Source organism: Physcomitrium patens, chromosome 22 (assembly GCF_059467195.1).
Source record: "Physcomitrium patens ecotype Gransden chromosome 22, ASM5946719v1, whole genome shotgun sequence".
Classification (NCBI taxonomy): domain Eukaryota; kingdom Viridiplantae; phylum Streptophyta; class Bryopsida; order Funariales; family Funariaceae; genus Physcomitrium; species Physcomitrium patens.
Window position 1 is genome coordinate 14,388,948 of NC_143431.1, and position 18,868 is coordinate 14,407,815.

An 18,868-nucleotide genomic window follows, 5' to 3' on the forward strand; every position below is an offset into this window, starting at 1 on the left:
CTTATCTATATCTTATTATAATAGATATATCAAGTTTTAGAGCTATATATATGTATAATATTGTCTTATTAACTACCAAAAAGATGATTGAGTAAGTCTTTTGCCATTAACAAAGATTGTCTATAATAATATAATATTTTTGAATTTAAGAAATATTTTTTAATATTAATTATAGTTATTATCTATAATTTGATATTTTTGACTTTTTACAAGTTGATAATTTTGCAATGGAAGGATTAAAAACTTATTTATCAAGCTACATATAACAATAAAGATACAATTAAAAGAAGCTTAAAACTAACAAAAAAATCAATATAGATACCTGTTACGGACATATACATTTATCTCAATAGTTACTTATATGATTAAGTAGAAGTAGATAAATATAGAATAATTTCATAAATTCTTTAAGAAAAGCTTCTTAGAAGCTTCATAGACGCGATTTTGACTTTAGATATGTTTATAGGTTAGAAACTTGGCCAAAAAGCTAATCATATATTGGTAGCTTGTGGAAGAAGTTATCTCCATATAATAGCTTGTGGAAGAAGTTATCTCCATATAGTAGCTTGTGGAAGAAGTTATCTCCATATAGTAGCTTGTAGAATAAGCTAAGTATGTGGTGCATACATAGATAACTTGCCTTACAAGATAAGACATGTGGCTAGCAAAGTCAATACATATTGGAGGTCCTATAGGACATCGCCACGTAGCTCTTAGTTAGATAGTATATATATAGAGGCAAGAGTGAAGCCCTCTTCACTCTTGTCAATGCCTTTCTAATCTTAGTCTTGTTTCAAGACTTTCTAGTCTTTTTGTTTTTGGCAATAGCCATTCTAGTTAATATTACATCACCTTTTGAGTGACTTTCTAGTTCTCTTTAGTGATAGAAGAGTGTATTGAGGATTCTCTTTCTTTGAAATTCATATCCTTGACAATACCTATTACAAGGTATAATTTTAATTCTTTTTTAGAAACAAGATATGGTTACTTTGATGTAATAGCAAAACTAATTGTTCATTAAGTAGTTGGATTATTATAGACTTATATTGTTTCCTATTTGTAATTAGATTAATTCAATTTTTTATTAATTATATCTATTTAAATCTATAAAAATCTATCTTATATTCTATGAGTTTTTTTTTGGATCATATAAAATAATAAATATATTAAAAAAAGGAAAATCTTCTCTATTTTTGAAAAATATGATAAATAATTAAAAGTTTGAAGTCAAAGAAGTCTTTGACTCAAAGTGATGCTGTAATAGATTGAAATATTTTACACATTGACATAGATATGATATTAATGAATAAATAAAAGAATCAATTGAAAATCTTACAAATATAATAAAGATTGTTGGTATTTTTTTTCAACAATATCCATCAAAACTAAGATAAAGAATAATACAATTTCTTGCTATAAAAGAAGTAATGTTCAATTATGATAGTTTTTTATACTTTATTTTATTTTTTATTTTTTGTATATTTTTGGTACTAATGAAATAAAGCTATTATTTGTTTTATTACCAAATGAATCATTGAAATTATTATAGTCTTTAAGCATACATAATAGATATAAAAATCCTCAAAAACATATTCTTCGTTAAATAGATGATGACCTTGAATGTATTTGGTAATAAAACTTTAGAAGAGACTTCCAATGTTTGGTAATAATATTAGAGGTAAGGATCAAATTTGATGGTGTTTCAAATTTTTTATTTGAAGGAAATTATAAAAATCTAAAAAAATAAATAAAAAAATAAAAAATTGAAAGATCTTCATGTCATAGTTTGAGACACTATCAATAGCTGAGACAACAATTACATTTAAAGGGAATGAAAATCAAAGTGTGTAGAAAATATAATTTGCTGCATTTTAAACTTCTTCAATATGTAATTTTCACTCTTTAAGAAACTAATTCATAAGTAGAAAGAAGGAAGGAGAAAGAATAATATCACAAACATGCATATTTACTTAGATTAAAGGAATTACATTGAAGTGAGTAAAAATAAATAAGTTTGATAATATCTTGCAAAAAATCTTTTTAAAAGCTTCATAGATAATATCATATTATAAAAAAACTATTAGGTAAAAGAAAAAAGATTAGATTATATTATAAAAGAGATTTATTAAAAATATCATAACAAAATATCTTAGAAATAAAGATAAATATCATAACAAAATACCTTAGAAATAAAGCTTTTTGGTTAATTAAACACCAAGATTTGAGAGAAAACTAAATCTAAGTTTTTTAAGCATTAAATTTGAGTAAATTGAATTTAGATTGACTTTATAAAAGCTTTGCAAAGTTGAGATTATTTTGAGGTGATTTTGGATTCTTAAGAAATATAAAAAATTTATACTTTTAAAAATTTTGTAAGATTGATAGATGATCTATAGATGAAATTTTATAATTGAGTGATCAATATTATATTAAATTTGTATTTCAAGTTTAAGCTTGATCTAATTATTCAATTAAACGTTATTAAAAATTAAAACATATTGGAATCTTAAGAATTGGAATTTGAAGGACTAGTGATGGTTTATAAAATTTATAGCAATCCATTGGTTGGATTGAATAATGTTTTTTATAATAGTAGTAGACTTGATTTTTAACAATTGTGTAAATCTTAAAAATCATTAGATGGTGAAATCAAGAGATATTTGCTCTAAAAAATTAACATTAAGGTTGAAAAAGGATGTTGACTAATATTTGAGGAGATTTAGGGATTTGTCTTCTATTTAACAAGTGTGATCTTTTTTTTAATTTTTTTGTGTTTTTTGTCAACTTAGTAATTAAAAGGTATATAAATTTGAGTAAAAAATTTTAGTTAGATTATTAATTATTGAGATTTCAATCTATTCTAGTATTGATTGAAAGTTTATTTAGGATTTAAGGTTTAATTAGAATTTTATTAAGATTTGATTTAGTACTTAGGAATTTAATTATAATTTATTTTAGGATTAAAGATTTTTTTTGGTATTTGATTTAGAATTTTGGACTTAAGATTTGATTAAAATTTGATTAAAATTTGATTCAAGTTTATTTAAGATTTATTTAAATTTTATTTAGGATTTCTATTATTAAAATTTATTTAGGTTTTCTTTTTTCTTTTTTCTTTTTTATTGATATTTCTTTCAGATTTAGAATTTTTGTAAATTTCTTTATGATTTTAAAAATTTTCTTTAGGACTTAAACATATTTTTTTTATAATTTTTTAAAAACTTCTTTTGGATTTGATTAAAATTTGATCATGATAATTAAGATTTAATTTGAATTTATTTAGGATTATATTAGAATTAGAATATTATTATTTTAAGTTGTAATTTTTAATTTACTTTCTAGAACCAAATAGCAAATGCATTCTCAAGCAAGACTTCATGTGATATAAGAATGTAAATTTGACTTTTTATGTATTTATAGGTGATTAATAGATTAGAGACTTTGACAACAAGTTAGCCATGTGTTTCACAAGCTAATAACTTGTGATAGAAGTTGACCATGCGTCTTTTACATTGGCAATTAGTGATACAAGTTGGCTATATGACATTTATGTAAAAATATTGTTATGCAAATTAGACATGTGTCTCTGAAGTTAGATATGTATTAAGAGTCATATAGAATGTTACTATATAATTCATGGTTAGATAGTATATAAAGAAGAAAAATTGAGGCCTTCTTCACTCTTATAAATATATTTTTTGTTATTAGTCTTATTTTTATAGTTTCTAGTCTTCATATCTTTGGCAATAGCTATTCTAGTTTTAATACTATAACATCTTTGAGTATTTATTCACTCTTTTCTTGTGACACAAGAATATATTGATATTTTGATTATTTGTAATCCATGTCCTTGATATCTCCATCTATATATATTGTTTATTTTTTTAAAGATAAATAATCTATTGGCTTAGTAGAAATAATAAAAAAATAAAAAAATAAACCACATGAAATTCATATTTGTAGTGGTTATGGCTTATAGTTTCAAACAAAAGAATAATGTGGCTCAATTTTTAGTCCATGTTTCAATGATAGCTCTTTTTAAGATTCTTGTCCATTATATATTGATTATTTTTGAAGTGATAAAGATGTAAGATAGAAATTAAGAACTTAAAAACTTACCAATGTCAAATGTCATTTATTCTACTAAACTTATAACTTTCTTTTGAATAATATATGAGGGTAAATTTCACCCTTCAACTCAGATTATAAGATGGCTTTAATTAAGATTTTTTTGTAATTAATAATGAAAAGTGTGTCAATCAAATAACAAGAAAAAAAAAAGAAAAAATACAAAATAAGTGTCAAGAATGTAATTAAGCAATTACACACTACAAACTTAGTCTTTATTTTTTTATTAGATTTTTTTATCTATTAAAAAATAAAATTAAAAAATAATATTAATATTTTTAGATAGATAATTTTATTATTTTTTTGGTGAAATGAGAAATATATAAATTTAAGTTATTATGAGTAAATAATGAAGATTTAAAATAAATATTATAAAAAATAAGTAAATAAATTTTATTTAATTAATTTAATAGATTACAAGTTTAAGATTCACCAAGGTTTATAAGTAATATACATGGATATTATAAAAAGGCCATGAGGGCTTAGTATTATTCTCCTACTTATATCTTAGGTGCTACAACCCATATGAGACTTGTATACCTTACTATTTATAAAGACTACATTAGGTACTAGTCTTCCTATTTTATACTTGTAAAATTAATTCTTTAATAATTTTGACTTTGCTATGGTATTTAAAGACATCCAATTAGCTTAAAAATCTAGAAGGGCATTCGAATCTTATCTCATTTTTTCATAATGACCTCCCAAAGTGGTAAAAGTTATTTTTATCAAAGTCTTAAAAATTACTCTTAAGATCTCTAAAAAATTCTAAGTAAATTCAAAATATAAATTAAAAATATACATAATATTTTATATTTCTCATATCAATTTTAGGACACTTTAGTAATAAATTTAATTTAAATCAACTAAAAATCTTATTTCTATATTTTTTTTAAAAAAAAATGAGGTTCTTTTTCATGCTTCTTTTAACTACTAACTAATATTTGTAGAAACTTAATTTAGGCATTGGTCTCAATAACTAAATAATGATACTTAACAATAAAAAAAGATACTAAATCAATTAAGATGATTGCCTTCAAGACTAATTAAGATTTTTGAAATTTATAATTTTAAAAAAATTCTAGGACATACTTATATAATCAAATAGACTCTATTATCTTAATATTTTTTTATCTAAATAATTTAAATTTATATTTTTAACAATTCTATCAATTAAAAGCTAATGATAGGAATTATATGATATTTTTTTAATAAAAATTCTTATTAGGTTTATATAGTTTAAAACAAGAAAAGAAAAATTTTACTTGATTTAAATGACATTTAATCATCAAATCTAAACTTAGGTTAGATTGATCTAAGTTTTATTATGTTGATTTATATTATATTAACTCTTATTATTTATAAGATAACAAGATCCTATATTGAATAATTTAAATGCATCATTAATAAGACTTTAATTTACATAAGAAAACCATAATTCAATTTGTATATCAACCAAAAATATTATAAGTTTTCTAATAGACTACTTTATATCAAAGTATAAATTAGAATTTTGACAACTAATATTTGATATCAAGTAAAAAAAAATTACACTTATAAATTAATTTTTTAAAAAATATAATATAATCTAAATATAATGTATGTAGATCAATCTATTTAATTATTGATTAATACATATTAATATAGAATAAATAAATAATTTTATAACTGAATTAAAAAATTAAGAATTTAATTACAAAAAAATTTAAAAAATTAGAATCTTAAATTTTTATAATTTTTTTATAGATAATTTTATGTCTTAAGATATAATTATACATGGAAGAGATTAAAATTGATACCATATACTTCAAACAATTTTCAATACAAAAATCTTTTTATGCCAAAAAGAAAGATTGTGCCTTTATTAAAACATATTGCTCAATATTTTTCTAAGAATAGATTAATTTAAAAAATAAAAAATATAATCCTAAAAATATTAAATATATTAAAAAAAATTCTAAATAATATTACAAATAATGTACTTGAATTCTTATATGATATCATCTTGTAAAGGCCTTATAGTATCTTCTAAATCCTTTAATTGTTCTTTTAATAAATTTCTTTATAGGGTTTAAAAGATTTTATATATATATATATATATATATATATATATAATTTAAGTTTCTTTACTTGATTTTTTAATGAAAAATTCTTAAATGTCTCAATTAAGGTTTTAAAATAATATTTATATTAATTCTTATTTTGTTCGATTTAAATGTTTTGAAGCTATTTTTTATAAAATCAAACACATTGAACTTTATTACAATTAGATAGAAGTTTTAGACCTCATCATAATTTTTTCACCTAAAATATTTCTTTTTAGCAAAGTTTTAATTCTGAAATCTTAAGCAAAGAACATTTAGCTATAGAAAATTTAATTTAAAAATAATATCATTACCTAAAAGGTACTTCTTAAAAAATTTATTGATTACAAAAATTTACCGATTACAAGAATTTTAATTATTATAAGTTAGTAAATATTTTAAATTATTTCAGAATTTATTAAAACATATATTTATAAAAAAAAATATTTAAAATTACATCTTAATTTAAATAATAACAAGGCTTGTCAAATATTATAATTAGATGTTTGTATTTGGAACAAAAAACAAAGAGGCCAAATTTTATTAATAACAAACCATTTTAAAGTTCAAACAACATCTTATTGGTATAAAGCCAAAAATCCTAATTTATGTTACTTTTTTGATGAAGTTTCCTCAAATACGTCACTTTGCACTCTTGTTTTAGATCTTAAAAAAAATTATAATAACTATAATAAATTTTATTTTAAGAAATTTTTTATTTGTTTATTTATTTACTATTATAACCATTTATAAAATTTATAAGATGTAATACAATTATGTGTACTTCAAATTTATCACAACTTTCTAATAGTCAAATATTTTGGAAATAATAAAACTTTAGAACTTATATTAGAAACTTTTTGGTGGCTTCAAACATTAAAAATGTTATAAAATAATTTATCTAATTTTGTAAATTCATTGAGCAAAGAATTTGTATTATTAATCTTATAGACTTCTTCAATATCTTTTAATCTCAAATTCTTATTATTATTGACCTTATTGAGCTTTTTAATAATCTATTTTATGATACTTCATTATAGAAATTCTAATCTCAAATACTTATTATTTTATTTTTGTGATAGTAGAATTTCATATAAAAAAGACTTATTTAATACATTACACAAAACTAATACTAGTTAAGAAATAATTAAAAAAACCACTTAATATTTATTGATAATATAAAATTTTAATTAACATTATTTCTAATCAAGGTTTTTAAAAATGATTTATAACATATTAAAGGTTCATATTAACATGTCTTAAGATTCTTATTATTAAATTGAGAGATCAATAAAATATATAAATGAAGTATTTGAGTAATATTTATAATGTACTATTAATTATCATAAAGAATATAGGACAAATCTATAGCTATAATATATATATATATATATATATATATATATAGTATAATAAATTTTTGTATCAAGAATATTTTTTTTATAAATTATAATTATCATCTATGATTTTAATATTTTTGGTCTTTCATAAGTTAAAAATTTAATAGTAGAGGATTTGGCATGTAGAATAGGAAATACTTATACAATAGTAAAGATATAACATAAGAAATTAAAAAAAATGTAATATAGATATTTTTTTAAAAAATAATCACCAATTACTATTCAAAGTTGATGATAAGTTATATCCACTTATTAAAGATATTAAGACTATTTGACTTGATAACAAATTAGATTGTTAAAAAATTAGCTTATTTTTATGTAAAAGAATATTAATATAATTATATTTTAATTTTAATTACCACAAATAATAAATATTTTTATTATTGTATCTTACATTATACTAAACATACCAAAAAGAAAAAAAAATTACCGCTATCTTTTATCAAAATAAATGATAATAAAGAGTTTAAAAAAGTAAACCTAAGTATTAAGTAACACTAAAATAAATTAGAATATTTTTTTAATTGGTAAAAATATTATACTAATAAATTAGCATAAAATCCATTTATAAATCTTATATATATATATATATATATATATGTATTAGAATTAATTTTTATTTATTTGTTTATAAGTAACATCAATTAAAACCAATAACCAATTTTTTAAAAAATGATACAAAACAAGAAGAAATAAGTTTAAGGATTAATTTTTAGAAGTATTTAACAAAATTAATAGCTTACAATCTCTTGATGTGTTTTAAAAGTTATTAATTGTAGAATTCTTAAATGAAGTATTTAGATTACTTCAGCCTATTTAATGTCAAAATTGAGATGTCGATCCTTAAGACACACATGTTCTCCTTTGAATAGATGTCAAGATATAATGTATATGGTATCACAATCTTAGGAGACACTCTCAATACTTAGTGATATTGTTGAAAGAAAGTACTACACCTTGTGCCATTCAAATATTGATTATGATTATAAAGATCTCAACAATGGTTAAATATTTGGGTGATCTTCTTACCCTACTATAAAAATTTAACTATATATATATATTTTATAAATGTAGCTTTTGTAAATTTTCCAATAATATTTATTATGTTAACAGTCTACATGATTGTCTACGTCACCCATCAATGTCCTCCCCTCCCCCACTCATCCAGCGTTCCTTCTGCTCTCTCCTCGTGAGACCTGGATTGGATGGATGAAGATCTACATGGATGGATGGATATTTGGATGAATGCCTGGCCACATGGAGCTCCTGCTGCTTCTGTTGCAAGCGTTGTTGTTGCGTAGCTCCTAATCTACCAAGTTCCAGGAACGAAAGGATGGATGCACATGGACCCCTCCCCTTTTTGCAACAAACTCGATTGTTGCGCAATCCGCTCCATTCACCTCCCTCTCCCTGTGCGTCTCTTCCACTTCATTCCAATTTCTGCTCCCTTGCCGCTGTCCTTTTCTCTTCCGTGATTTCACTCCCAGATGCAACTATTCGAATTGGTCTCTGTTGCGCTTTGGATTTACGCCAAGTTTTCTGAGAATGGTCCGTCTCAGCGGAGATTTCTCATATACACATCGTTTTCCCTCGTCGATTGTCATGGGAAAGACTTACTGAAAGTTCATAGCTACGAAGGCCGAACTGAAAAGAGAGTCCAACCTCATGTCCTGTTGTGTTACTGTTCTCTGCGTTGTAGATTGAAAATGGCCTCGTGCGCAGCTGTACGTCCAAGTTGTGGTGCTATATTGATACAGGTTTTCCAAGGCCCGCGTACTCACGATCACGCAACTTGTGTGAGATGCTTTCACCATTCATGAGGTGACTTTTGATTTACTTCGCATTTGAAGCAAGAAAATATGAAGACACCTGGAAAAATCTTTGAAGGTAGAAAAGAATAGAGCAAGAATCATCTTTCATAGAAGTTACGAAACGCGGCAGTTCAGGGCTAGTGGAGCTTAACATGAAAGGAAAATGACAGCCAAAATAAAGTATGAAGCGGAACACTGCCATTATTTACTTGACTTTCACTTCACACTTTCCAAAGCAACCTTCAAACCTAAGCACTAAATAACTCTCCTTCTTCTACAAGCGTTTTCTCCTCCATAACTTCTCGCTGTATGTGCTTCAACATCCCCTCTCCATTCTTAAGCTCCCATTTCTCAATTCATCGTATGATTTCCAACTGAACTTCATCTTGGCTCTATTTCATGTCATTTCCACCCTTCCCACAATCAGTTGTAACCTTTCTATTGTGTAGTTATTAATCCTCTTTAAGATTGTGATCCACAAGCCTAGCCTCGACTACCTCAGTAGTTGCTGGAATACTATTACAACCATTATGGTTTGAATCAGAGTTGGTGAGAGTATTGACCTCTAGTCTGTGATGTAAGAGTTTACCAGTATCAACGTCGGCCGGATATTTGTAACTGCAGTATCGAACTTGGCTAACTTATCCGAGCCTCTCACCGCAACGTGCTTACGATTGGCGACCACCATGACTCCCAGCTCTGATACGTGCTCCGCGAGCCTCAGTGTCCGCGATCATGAAACCCATGGTATCACATCCGAGAGCCCCTCGGAATCAGCTGCATCAACATCTGTTTGCTCTCTATGTCGAGCAGATGGCTCCAGGTAAGAATGAAAGGAAATTGCGAAAGTGGTTTCGCAAGCAAAGGGTGTTCGAGTTAACTGAACGCCTATCCAAAACTACGGACTGCGTCCAAATACCTACTAAGACGAAGCATGTAACAAGAGTTATGAACGGATTTCTTTGTTCATGCTAATGGATGACATTGTCGACCGATGCAGGGATCTAAAACAGGGTGAAAGTAAGACTTCAGACCGTTCTGGTGTTTTCACCTTGAGGTTCAGCATTTTCTCGTCTGTGTAAGTTTCCAGGAGATAATTCGTGTTCTTTTGATTTGCTCCATTGCAAGAACATCAGTAGTATTTGTGTGTTAATTATCTACGAGCTGTTCTACTACAGAGCGTCCTCGGCTTAGATAATTACAAGTAAAAACCAGTATATCTGTGATCATTTTGGTTGCAGATTGAGCTACGTTATAAAGATTTGTGGTGGTTATACGCCTTACGTAAAACAAGCCGAAAGTGAGTTGCTATCAATCTTTCTCATGCAGTTCTGGAGTTTTTAGATCATAGAACAATGTTTCTAGTACCATGAAGGCATCAATTGTAAGGGGTAGGGCATGGTGTCGTGAGAACCACACATTGCAAAAAGAAAGAGAAACGACAAAAAGAAAATAACCAATGTAGCTTAATATATGATAAAATATGTGACTTGTTCAGGGGATATTGATAAAGTCGCTGACTTAGTGGAAGCGGGAGCAAGCCTGGTGGTGAAAGTGGCAGAGGATATAGAAGCGATGGCTCATGTTGCCGAGATTTCAGCTCAAGATGCTGAAAAGTTGGCATTGAAGGTCGAGTCGAAAACCAAGCTGGTGAAGCAAACATTAGATGCCATCGCGGATGTGCTTGAGGGTGACAGGAAATTATCTACCGTGCTCTCTGGATATGCCACTCTGAAGAGACAGAGTGCTCTTCCAGCACCACCTCCTGCATAACCCTCAACGCTCCAAACTTTGCAAGTCTGCGCAGTCTTCTGTGGCAGAATCTTTTGCTCTGTAGAGCTTTACGTCAAAAAAAATGCGCCTTACTGGGCACATGCATAATTGTAAAATAACATGCACTGTTGATTAAAATTTAAATGTCCCAGTGCAGAAAGTCACACTTAATTGATATCTCATTGTTTCTCTATGATAGAGCATTGAATATAACACACGATGCTTTTGCGTAAACGCTTTATTGATATTATTAAACTTACAAAAAAAAGTAGAGGAACTTCATTATTTCGAGGCAATACAATTGTTGGACTTTGAGTCATCTTAAAATCAATAAAAAGATTAAAGTCGAAAAAAAAGATATAAGGAATGTAACAATTCAATTTTCTTAATGAAACTGAACCTTTTGCATTTCAACAAAACTGATAATAGTCTGAAATGCAATGAATATATATATATATATATATATATATGCGAATTTCTAACATTAGAGTATTATTTTTTGTAATGATTTAATTTTTGTAATTATTTTCACAATTAAAAATTATAAAAATAATTATTATCTTTGAAGCATAAAAGATCATCACATATGATCTTTGTTATAAACAATAACAATTAGAAATAATATGTGCTTAAAATACTCCCTCAAATCATAACAATAACAGATATTATTATCTTTAACATAAATCAATCTGCAATAAAATACTTAGCAAATATCTAATTTTATAATAACTACTATTATTTATTTTGATACAAAAAATACCATGGTTTCAACAAAGGCCATAAATTTTTTATAATAATAAAAACTAAATGTGTACTTAATTTAATCATAATAATAAAAATAATAATTTAAGAATCTCTCAATTAATACTTTATGTGTTTTAAATAACCTAAAATAAAATATTAAATAATTTTAATTTTTAGGATTCAATTAAAATCAATATTTATAAAAATTATGTTTGGTTGAATAAATAAAAGAATACTTCAGGAGATAAAATTAGAATTTTTTTTAGCTTTGATTCATCATGTAATTAAATTTGATAGATAATATAAAACTATTATAGTTTTAAAAAAATCACTTTCCAATATTTTTTATAAATCTTATTTTCATATATACTTATTTTATTTTATTTTTTTAATTTAATATTTTAAAATATTATTTTTACTTAATTTTTTTAACTAATAATATTTTTAGTAAATTATTTTATATTTTTAAATTATTATTAAAGAACTTAATTGAAGGCTTAGTCTTATTGAAAAAAAAATCATTTAAAAATCAATGATAATAAATAGGTGAAATTTAAAAAATATTATCCATATTGCTTTTTTTGTTAAAAGAGCTTTTACTTACTTTTAGGACTATAAACAAGACAAAAAAAGAGATATTAGGAGAAATAATATAATCTTTAAGTAAAAGTAAATAATAGATTTAAAAAAATATTATTTATAAAATTTTTAGATTATCATTCAAGAATCTAAAATTTTGTAGTAGATTTATTAAACTTTGAAGGTTTCATTTTTTTTTTTTTTTTTTTTTTTTTTTTTTTAATATGTATAATGAAATTCAACTCTATTCTATGGTTAGATTGAAGGTTATTGAAATTTAAGTAGATTGAGGCCTTGAAAATTAAAATTTGATGGTTAATGAGAAATTCTTAGATTTTTAGCAATTTATTAATTAGATTGCAGTAAAACTTTATAGACTAGTATTTGACTTTATTATCAATATTTAATATTTTTTTAAAAAAAATTATGAAAAAATAAGATATCAGAGTAGATATTGAAGAAAAAGAACTTTGAAGTCACAACATATAGCATCAACAAGATTGCATACAAAGAAAATATGAAATAAGATAACTTTTACTTCTATTACCTATTACTTATAAGTAGTAGTTATTGCTCTAATAGATAACTTCTATCCTTTAATAAACACATCTATCCAACATTCTATTGAGACCATTCTTTGATATCTTATCTATTATGAAGATGCATCTTTAGCATATCTTTTATATCTTTAAGATCTTTTATCAGTTTATCTACCTTGTCTCTTGGCCTTCCTATATATCAAAAGTCAATCTTTTGACCATTAGCAATTTATCTAAAATAATATCTTCTACAAAATAAATTATTTTACTTTTATATTTTCTTACTTACTTTAACACTTTCACTTTGTTATTTATCAAAGGCTTTCAATTCTAATACCTTTGTAAATATGTAATATCTATGCATTTTTAATATCTTTGTCAACAAATTAGCAAGCATATCTTCCATTGTATAATACTTTATATCAATTATTTCTATTTTATTTTATTTTATTTATAAAATAATGTTGAATATTAATATACTTAGTTCTTAAATGATGCTTTGGATTCTTTGCAAATACAAGATATCCTTGATTGTGACATTCCATTGGAGTTGCTTCTATTTAGATTACTCCAATGTCCTATAATAGTTGTCTTAGCCATATTGCTTCTATTGCACCATAGCTTGCTGTCATATATTCTACTTTCATTAATGATTTTTTAATTATTAATTGTTTCTTAAAATTCCATGAAATTACTCCTACTCCAACAAAGAATACATATTCTATTATTGATCTTTTATCATTTATATTTTTGGTCTAATTTGAATTATAATAAGCATGTAAAGTAATGTTATTATCTTTAAGGTACAATTTGAAATACAAAGTGCCATTTCAACACCTCATAATCCTTTTAATAATTGTTCAATGGATTGGTACCACTTCTAATATGTATTAGCTTACTACACTCACTGCATATATAAGTTCCATTCTTGTTCCAACTATTACATATATAAATAAGCCTATTATTACTTTATATAGAATACCTAGTATTTGACCTTCAACTTCAACAAAATTCTCATCCATGAGCTTCATTAACTTCAAATTTTTCTCCTAAAGTATTATAATATACTTACAATCCTCTATGTTGAATTGTTTCAACATCTCTTCAATATACTTGCTTTGATTCATTGTAATGGTCTTCTTAGCATAATCTCTTATATATTCTACTCCTAAACAATAATAAAGCTCTTCCAAATCACTCATGTCATACTCTTTTTAAAATTTTACCTTCAACTAATCTATCATCTTTAAAATATTAGTTAAGATGTTGAAATCATCAAAATAAAGAATGACAATCAATATGAATTCATTTGATTGCATCACATGTATAAAATGATCAGTCTCACTTCTTAAAAATCCTTCATTCATAAAGAATGTGTCAATATGTTGTCAATGATTGCTTTAGCCTATACAAATATTTCTTCAACTTAAAAACAAAGTCTTCTTAGCCTTTTTCAACAAATCTTCTAGATTTATTTATCTAGACATCTTTCAAGTTTTTACTTATGAAAGCCATCTTTACATCTATTTGATGCATTTCCAAGTGCATTAAAATTCCAATTGCCACAATGGTTATAATAGTGGTGAATTTGGCCTCAAGAGTAAATATTTCATTAAAATCAATACCAATTATTATGAATACATGTTAGGGACAATATACAAGACAAGGATTCAAGACCAAGAAATGGAATTAGCTAGACATTAAAACAACAATTGGATACAAGGTAAGAAGGTCCTAACTACACCACAAGAAATGAGTTGTGAAGAGTGAGGATCCCTTCAGCCTCGACTCATATATATATTAGGTCCTAGGAAGCTTCTTGAGAAGTTTTTATGAAGCCTGAAAATAAAAAAAACCTAAGATCCTTCTTTATCAACTTTCTAAATCATCTAAAGCCTCTTAGAATCTTCTAGGACCTCCTATGACTTTTTAGAACTTTCTTAGAATCTATTAGAACCTTTTGAAACCTTCTGAAATCTCTTAGAACCTTCAAGAGTCTTCTTAGAACCTATTGATATTTTCTAGAATCTTTTAGAACCTTCTAGAACCTTCTTCAATTTTATGTCCATAACATCACCTCCTCTTCTAGCTTCAAGGTCTCCGAAAAGTAATGTTACAGCAAGCTAGTATATGCATAAGAAGTTGAAGATCTGTCGCATAGTATCCGCTATATATTCTAGTTATTTTTTACAAGGTAAATGGTTCATAGGTCCTTGTAGCTATTGATAGTACCTCAAGCCTTTTACTTGTGACCAAGCATGAACTTTGGTATCTTTATTATGAAATTATCATCCAAATATTCTTTCTAAATGTCCTTGATAGGTAGGTTCTATCTCAAACACAATTACCAGTGACCTATTATTAGGTATCTTTTGACGTCTTCATGGTTTTGAAGGCTCTTCATCTTGAGTCATCTCCACAAGCTATTTGGTTGAGATGGTATAACCGACAAGGTGTTTATTTTTTGACTATCCATATCATATAAAGTAGACAAGATCAAAAGAATTTAAGCAGGCTATGGTTGTGAACTCAAACTACTAACTTATACTATTCTAAACATTTGACAATAACTACCTCTTCAAAGGTTGCCTCCTTTCCTTCTTTATGAAGCCAAGAACTAAGAATCTTTATGATAAAGCTATCTTACTAAGCTATTATTCTTCATTTTGTTGCTTTTGGTCTTGATGGATGTCGTTGATGGAACCTTCAAACCTTCATTTGTACATTTATAAGATTGCTAGCTAGTTCCCACGTGCAATCATTGATATCATATTTGTGCCAATGGATTAGATATTCAAACCTTCTATGTCTTATCTTTAAATCTAATACCTCTTCTATGTCAAATTCAACACGATCATTGATTCCAACCATAGGACGTGGTGGTTGTCTTTGACCTGGTATATTCAATTCTTTATATTTTTTCAAAAGTGAAACATAAAAGACTGAATGAATTTTTATGGATGAAGGTAATTCCAAGCAATAATACATGTTATTAATTTATTTTTGAATCACAAATGGTCCCAAGCTTTAGTAGTCCAACTTATTATATAGCATATTAGTTTTTATATTGTGCCGAAGAAGCCATACTTTGTCACCAACTTGGAATGGAGGATGTTCCTTCCTCAATTCATCTGCTAGTAGCTTATAACGTTGTTGAGCCCTTTCTAAGTGAATCTTCATGGTTGCTTGAAGTTCAGCCATTTTTGTAGCAAACTCCTCTACTATTGAATTTGTCAACTTTGAAGGCTCTATCATATCTAACTTTAGATGATGACTGTAGTTTGAATAGAATGGCATTTGTTGCATAGATGCATGGATTGTGTTGTTATATGTAAATTCTGTCAACAACAAGTAGGAAGTCCAATTGTCTTATTGATAGTTGATGGTACACCTCAAATATTACTCAAAAATTTGGTTGATCTACTCTGTTTGGCTATTAGTTTGAGGGTAGAAGGCAGAAGAAAAGTTGATATCAACCTTAAGAATCTTGAAGAGTGCCTTCCAAAACCTTGATACAAATTGTGGTCTATGATCTGATATAATATTATTTGACATCTTGTGGTAATGATAGACATTGTCAATAAAGAGTCTTGCCATCTCTTCACTAATAATTGACTTCTTATAAAGTATAAAATATACCATCTTGGTCAATTGATCAATAATTACAAAAATAGTTTCAAATAAGTTTGATGATGAGAAATCTATAATGAAACCCATAGAGATATATGATCATCATTGTCTTGGAATAGGAAGGAGTTGAAGAAGTCCATATGGCCGATATCGTGGGTTTTTTGATTTGAAACAAATATTACATGATAGTATAAATTTCTTAACGTCCTTCTACATTTTAGGCAACCAAAAGTCTCTAGATAGAAGTTCAAAGGTCTTGTTGAATCCAAAATATCCAACTGCAGGGAAGTCATGGCGTGTTTGAAGAACATACAAGCGAGTTGGTTCTTCAAGAATAAACAAACATTCTTTAAAGAATAAGATGTTGTCTTCATACTTGAATTTAGAAGACTCTTCAAGAAGGTTGTTGGCAAGATGCTTGATATTAAGAACAAGAGGGTTTGTGTTTGAGGCTTTATAAATCTGATCAAGAAATGATAAATCCATAGGCATTGACACATTGATTGCTTAAAGATGAAATTGCTCAGGTTTTAACAAGGTTGGCCATTGTCGATCATATGCTGCCTTGCCTTCTTTTAGTTCAAGGTAGGAACGTCTTTATAATGCATTTGATAACCTTTGTTGGCTCCCGGATCAATATGTGATACAAAAGTCAAATTTTAATAAAAAAATATTCTAACATATTTAGTGACAGTTCAATAATTGAACTTACATGAAGTATTCAAGATTCTTGTGACTTGTATATACAATCACCTAATGAGAGGCGCCTTCAAAAAAGTGGCACCATTCTTAGAAAGAATCTAAAATAGCAAATAGCTCTTTATTAAAGATTTTATAATTAATTTCTATCATTGAGAATTTTCTAGATTGAAATGTAATTAGATGAAATGTTCCATCTTTTCCATATCATGACAAAACTACTCCCAATACAAAATCTCAGGCATTGATTTCCATAAAATAGGACTCTTTGAAATCTAGATGTATAAAAATTGGAGTTGTTATAAAAGAATCTTTTAAGCTTTAAAAAGCTTTCTTTGCTTTGGGGCCGAAGTTTAGTTTGTCTTTGCATGTCAATCGCATAAAAGGAATAGCAATCTTGAAGTAATTTTTAACAAAAATCCTATAGAAGTTTGTAAATCCAAGAAAGTATTAGACATCATGTACAATTTTTGGCTTTGCCCAATCGATGATTGCTTGTACTTTCTTTGCATCCATAAGAAGATCTTTGTTGGAAATAATATATCCAACAAATTCGACTTGAGGTGCATGAAATACACACTTCTCCAGTTTTACATATAGCCCAATCCTTTATAGCTTTTCTAGCATAAGGCGGAAATATTTTTTTGTAGTCTTCTAGATTCTTAAAAAAGATTAGAATATTATCTAAATAAATCACAACAAAGTTATTGAGATACACGCAAAATATGTCATTCATTAAATATTGGAATATGGCTAGAGCATTGATAAGTCCAAAAGGTATGACATTGTATTCAAAATATCCATACCTGGTGCAAAATGCTGACTTCCATTCATCTCCCTCTTTAATGTATACCAAGTTATATGGGCCTTGTAGATCAATCTTCGTAAAGTTCTTTGCTTGGCTAAGTTGATCAAGAAGTCCAAATATCAATAGCAATGGATATCGATTCTTTACCTTGATTTTATTAAGACTGCAGTAATCGACACACATTTGTAAAGATCCATCTTTTTTCTTCACAAATAATATCAAAGTACTAGCTCATGACTTGGAATGTCAAATAAAATTCTTAGTCAAATTTTCTTCAATATACTCTTTTAAAGTCACAAGCTCATTTTAAAATAAATTGTAGATAGATCCAAATGGTTATTGAACACCTTGTTGAAGATCAATTACACAATCATAAGGGCAATGCTTTAACAAGATATCCACATTTTTTTTTTCAAATACATCTACAAAATTCTTATATGCCTTTGGAATCATTGTTGTAGCAACCACATGTTCCAATTGTGAATTTGTGTAGACAACAAATGTAGTACCTTGTTTGGCTGCCCTCACAAATGCTCTAGCTCTAATAAATAAATATTATTTAAGTTTTGGCTTATCGAGTATTAGAAGCTTTTTTATAGATCTAGGGATTCTATGATCTACTAGAATAAATTCTAACTTTTTGAATATCCAATCTATCTGTAGATTGTATTTT

The 18,868-nt window shown here is 26.5% G+C and overlaps 1 protein-coding gene and 1 long non-coding RNA gene across 2 annotated transcripts; one reads left to right on the forward strand and one right to left on the reverse strand.

The window, feature by feature from the left end:
* Positions 1–8,573: 8,573 nt before the first annotated feature.
* LOC112274801 (uncharacterized) lies at positions 8,574–10,153 on the reverse strand. Its single transcript, XR_002967513.3, has 2 exons — positions 10,013–10,153; positions 8,574–9,815 (listed from the first exon to the last, which is right to left on the reverse strand). It is a non-coding gene; the product is annotated as an uncharacterized LOC112274801 (long non-coding RNA).
* LOC112274800 (uncharacterized) lies at positions 9,809–11,389 on the forward strand. Its single transcript, XM_024504569.3, has 4 exons — positions 9,809–10,246; positions 10,424–10,501; positions 10,665–10,723; positions 10,922–11,389. The coding sequence occupies exons 1-4, from the start codon at positions 10,110–10,112 to the stop codon at positions 11,194–11,196; spliced, it is 549 nt and encodes a 182-aa protein (XP_024360337.1). The 5' UTR covers positions 9,809–10,109; the 3' UTR covers positions 11,197–11,389.
* The last annotated feature ends 7,479 nt before the right edge of the window (positions 11,390–18,868 follow it).

Excerpts from the sequence above, each read along its gene's own strand:
- LOC112274800 (XM_024504569.3), top strand. The coding sequence starts at position 10,110 with ATGACTCCCAGCTCTGATACGTGCTCCGCGAGCCTCAGTGTCCGCGAT. Across the intron at positions 10,247-10,423 it reads TGTCGAGCAGATGGCTCCAG|GGATCTAAAACAGGGTGAAA; the intron begins GTAAGAATGAAA and ends CGACCGATGCAG. Across the intron at positions 10,724-10,921 it reads TTACGTAAAACAAGCCGAAA|GGGATATTGATAAAGTCGCT; the intron begins GTGAGTTGCTAT and ends TGACTTGTTCAG.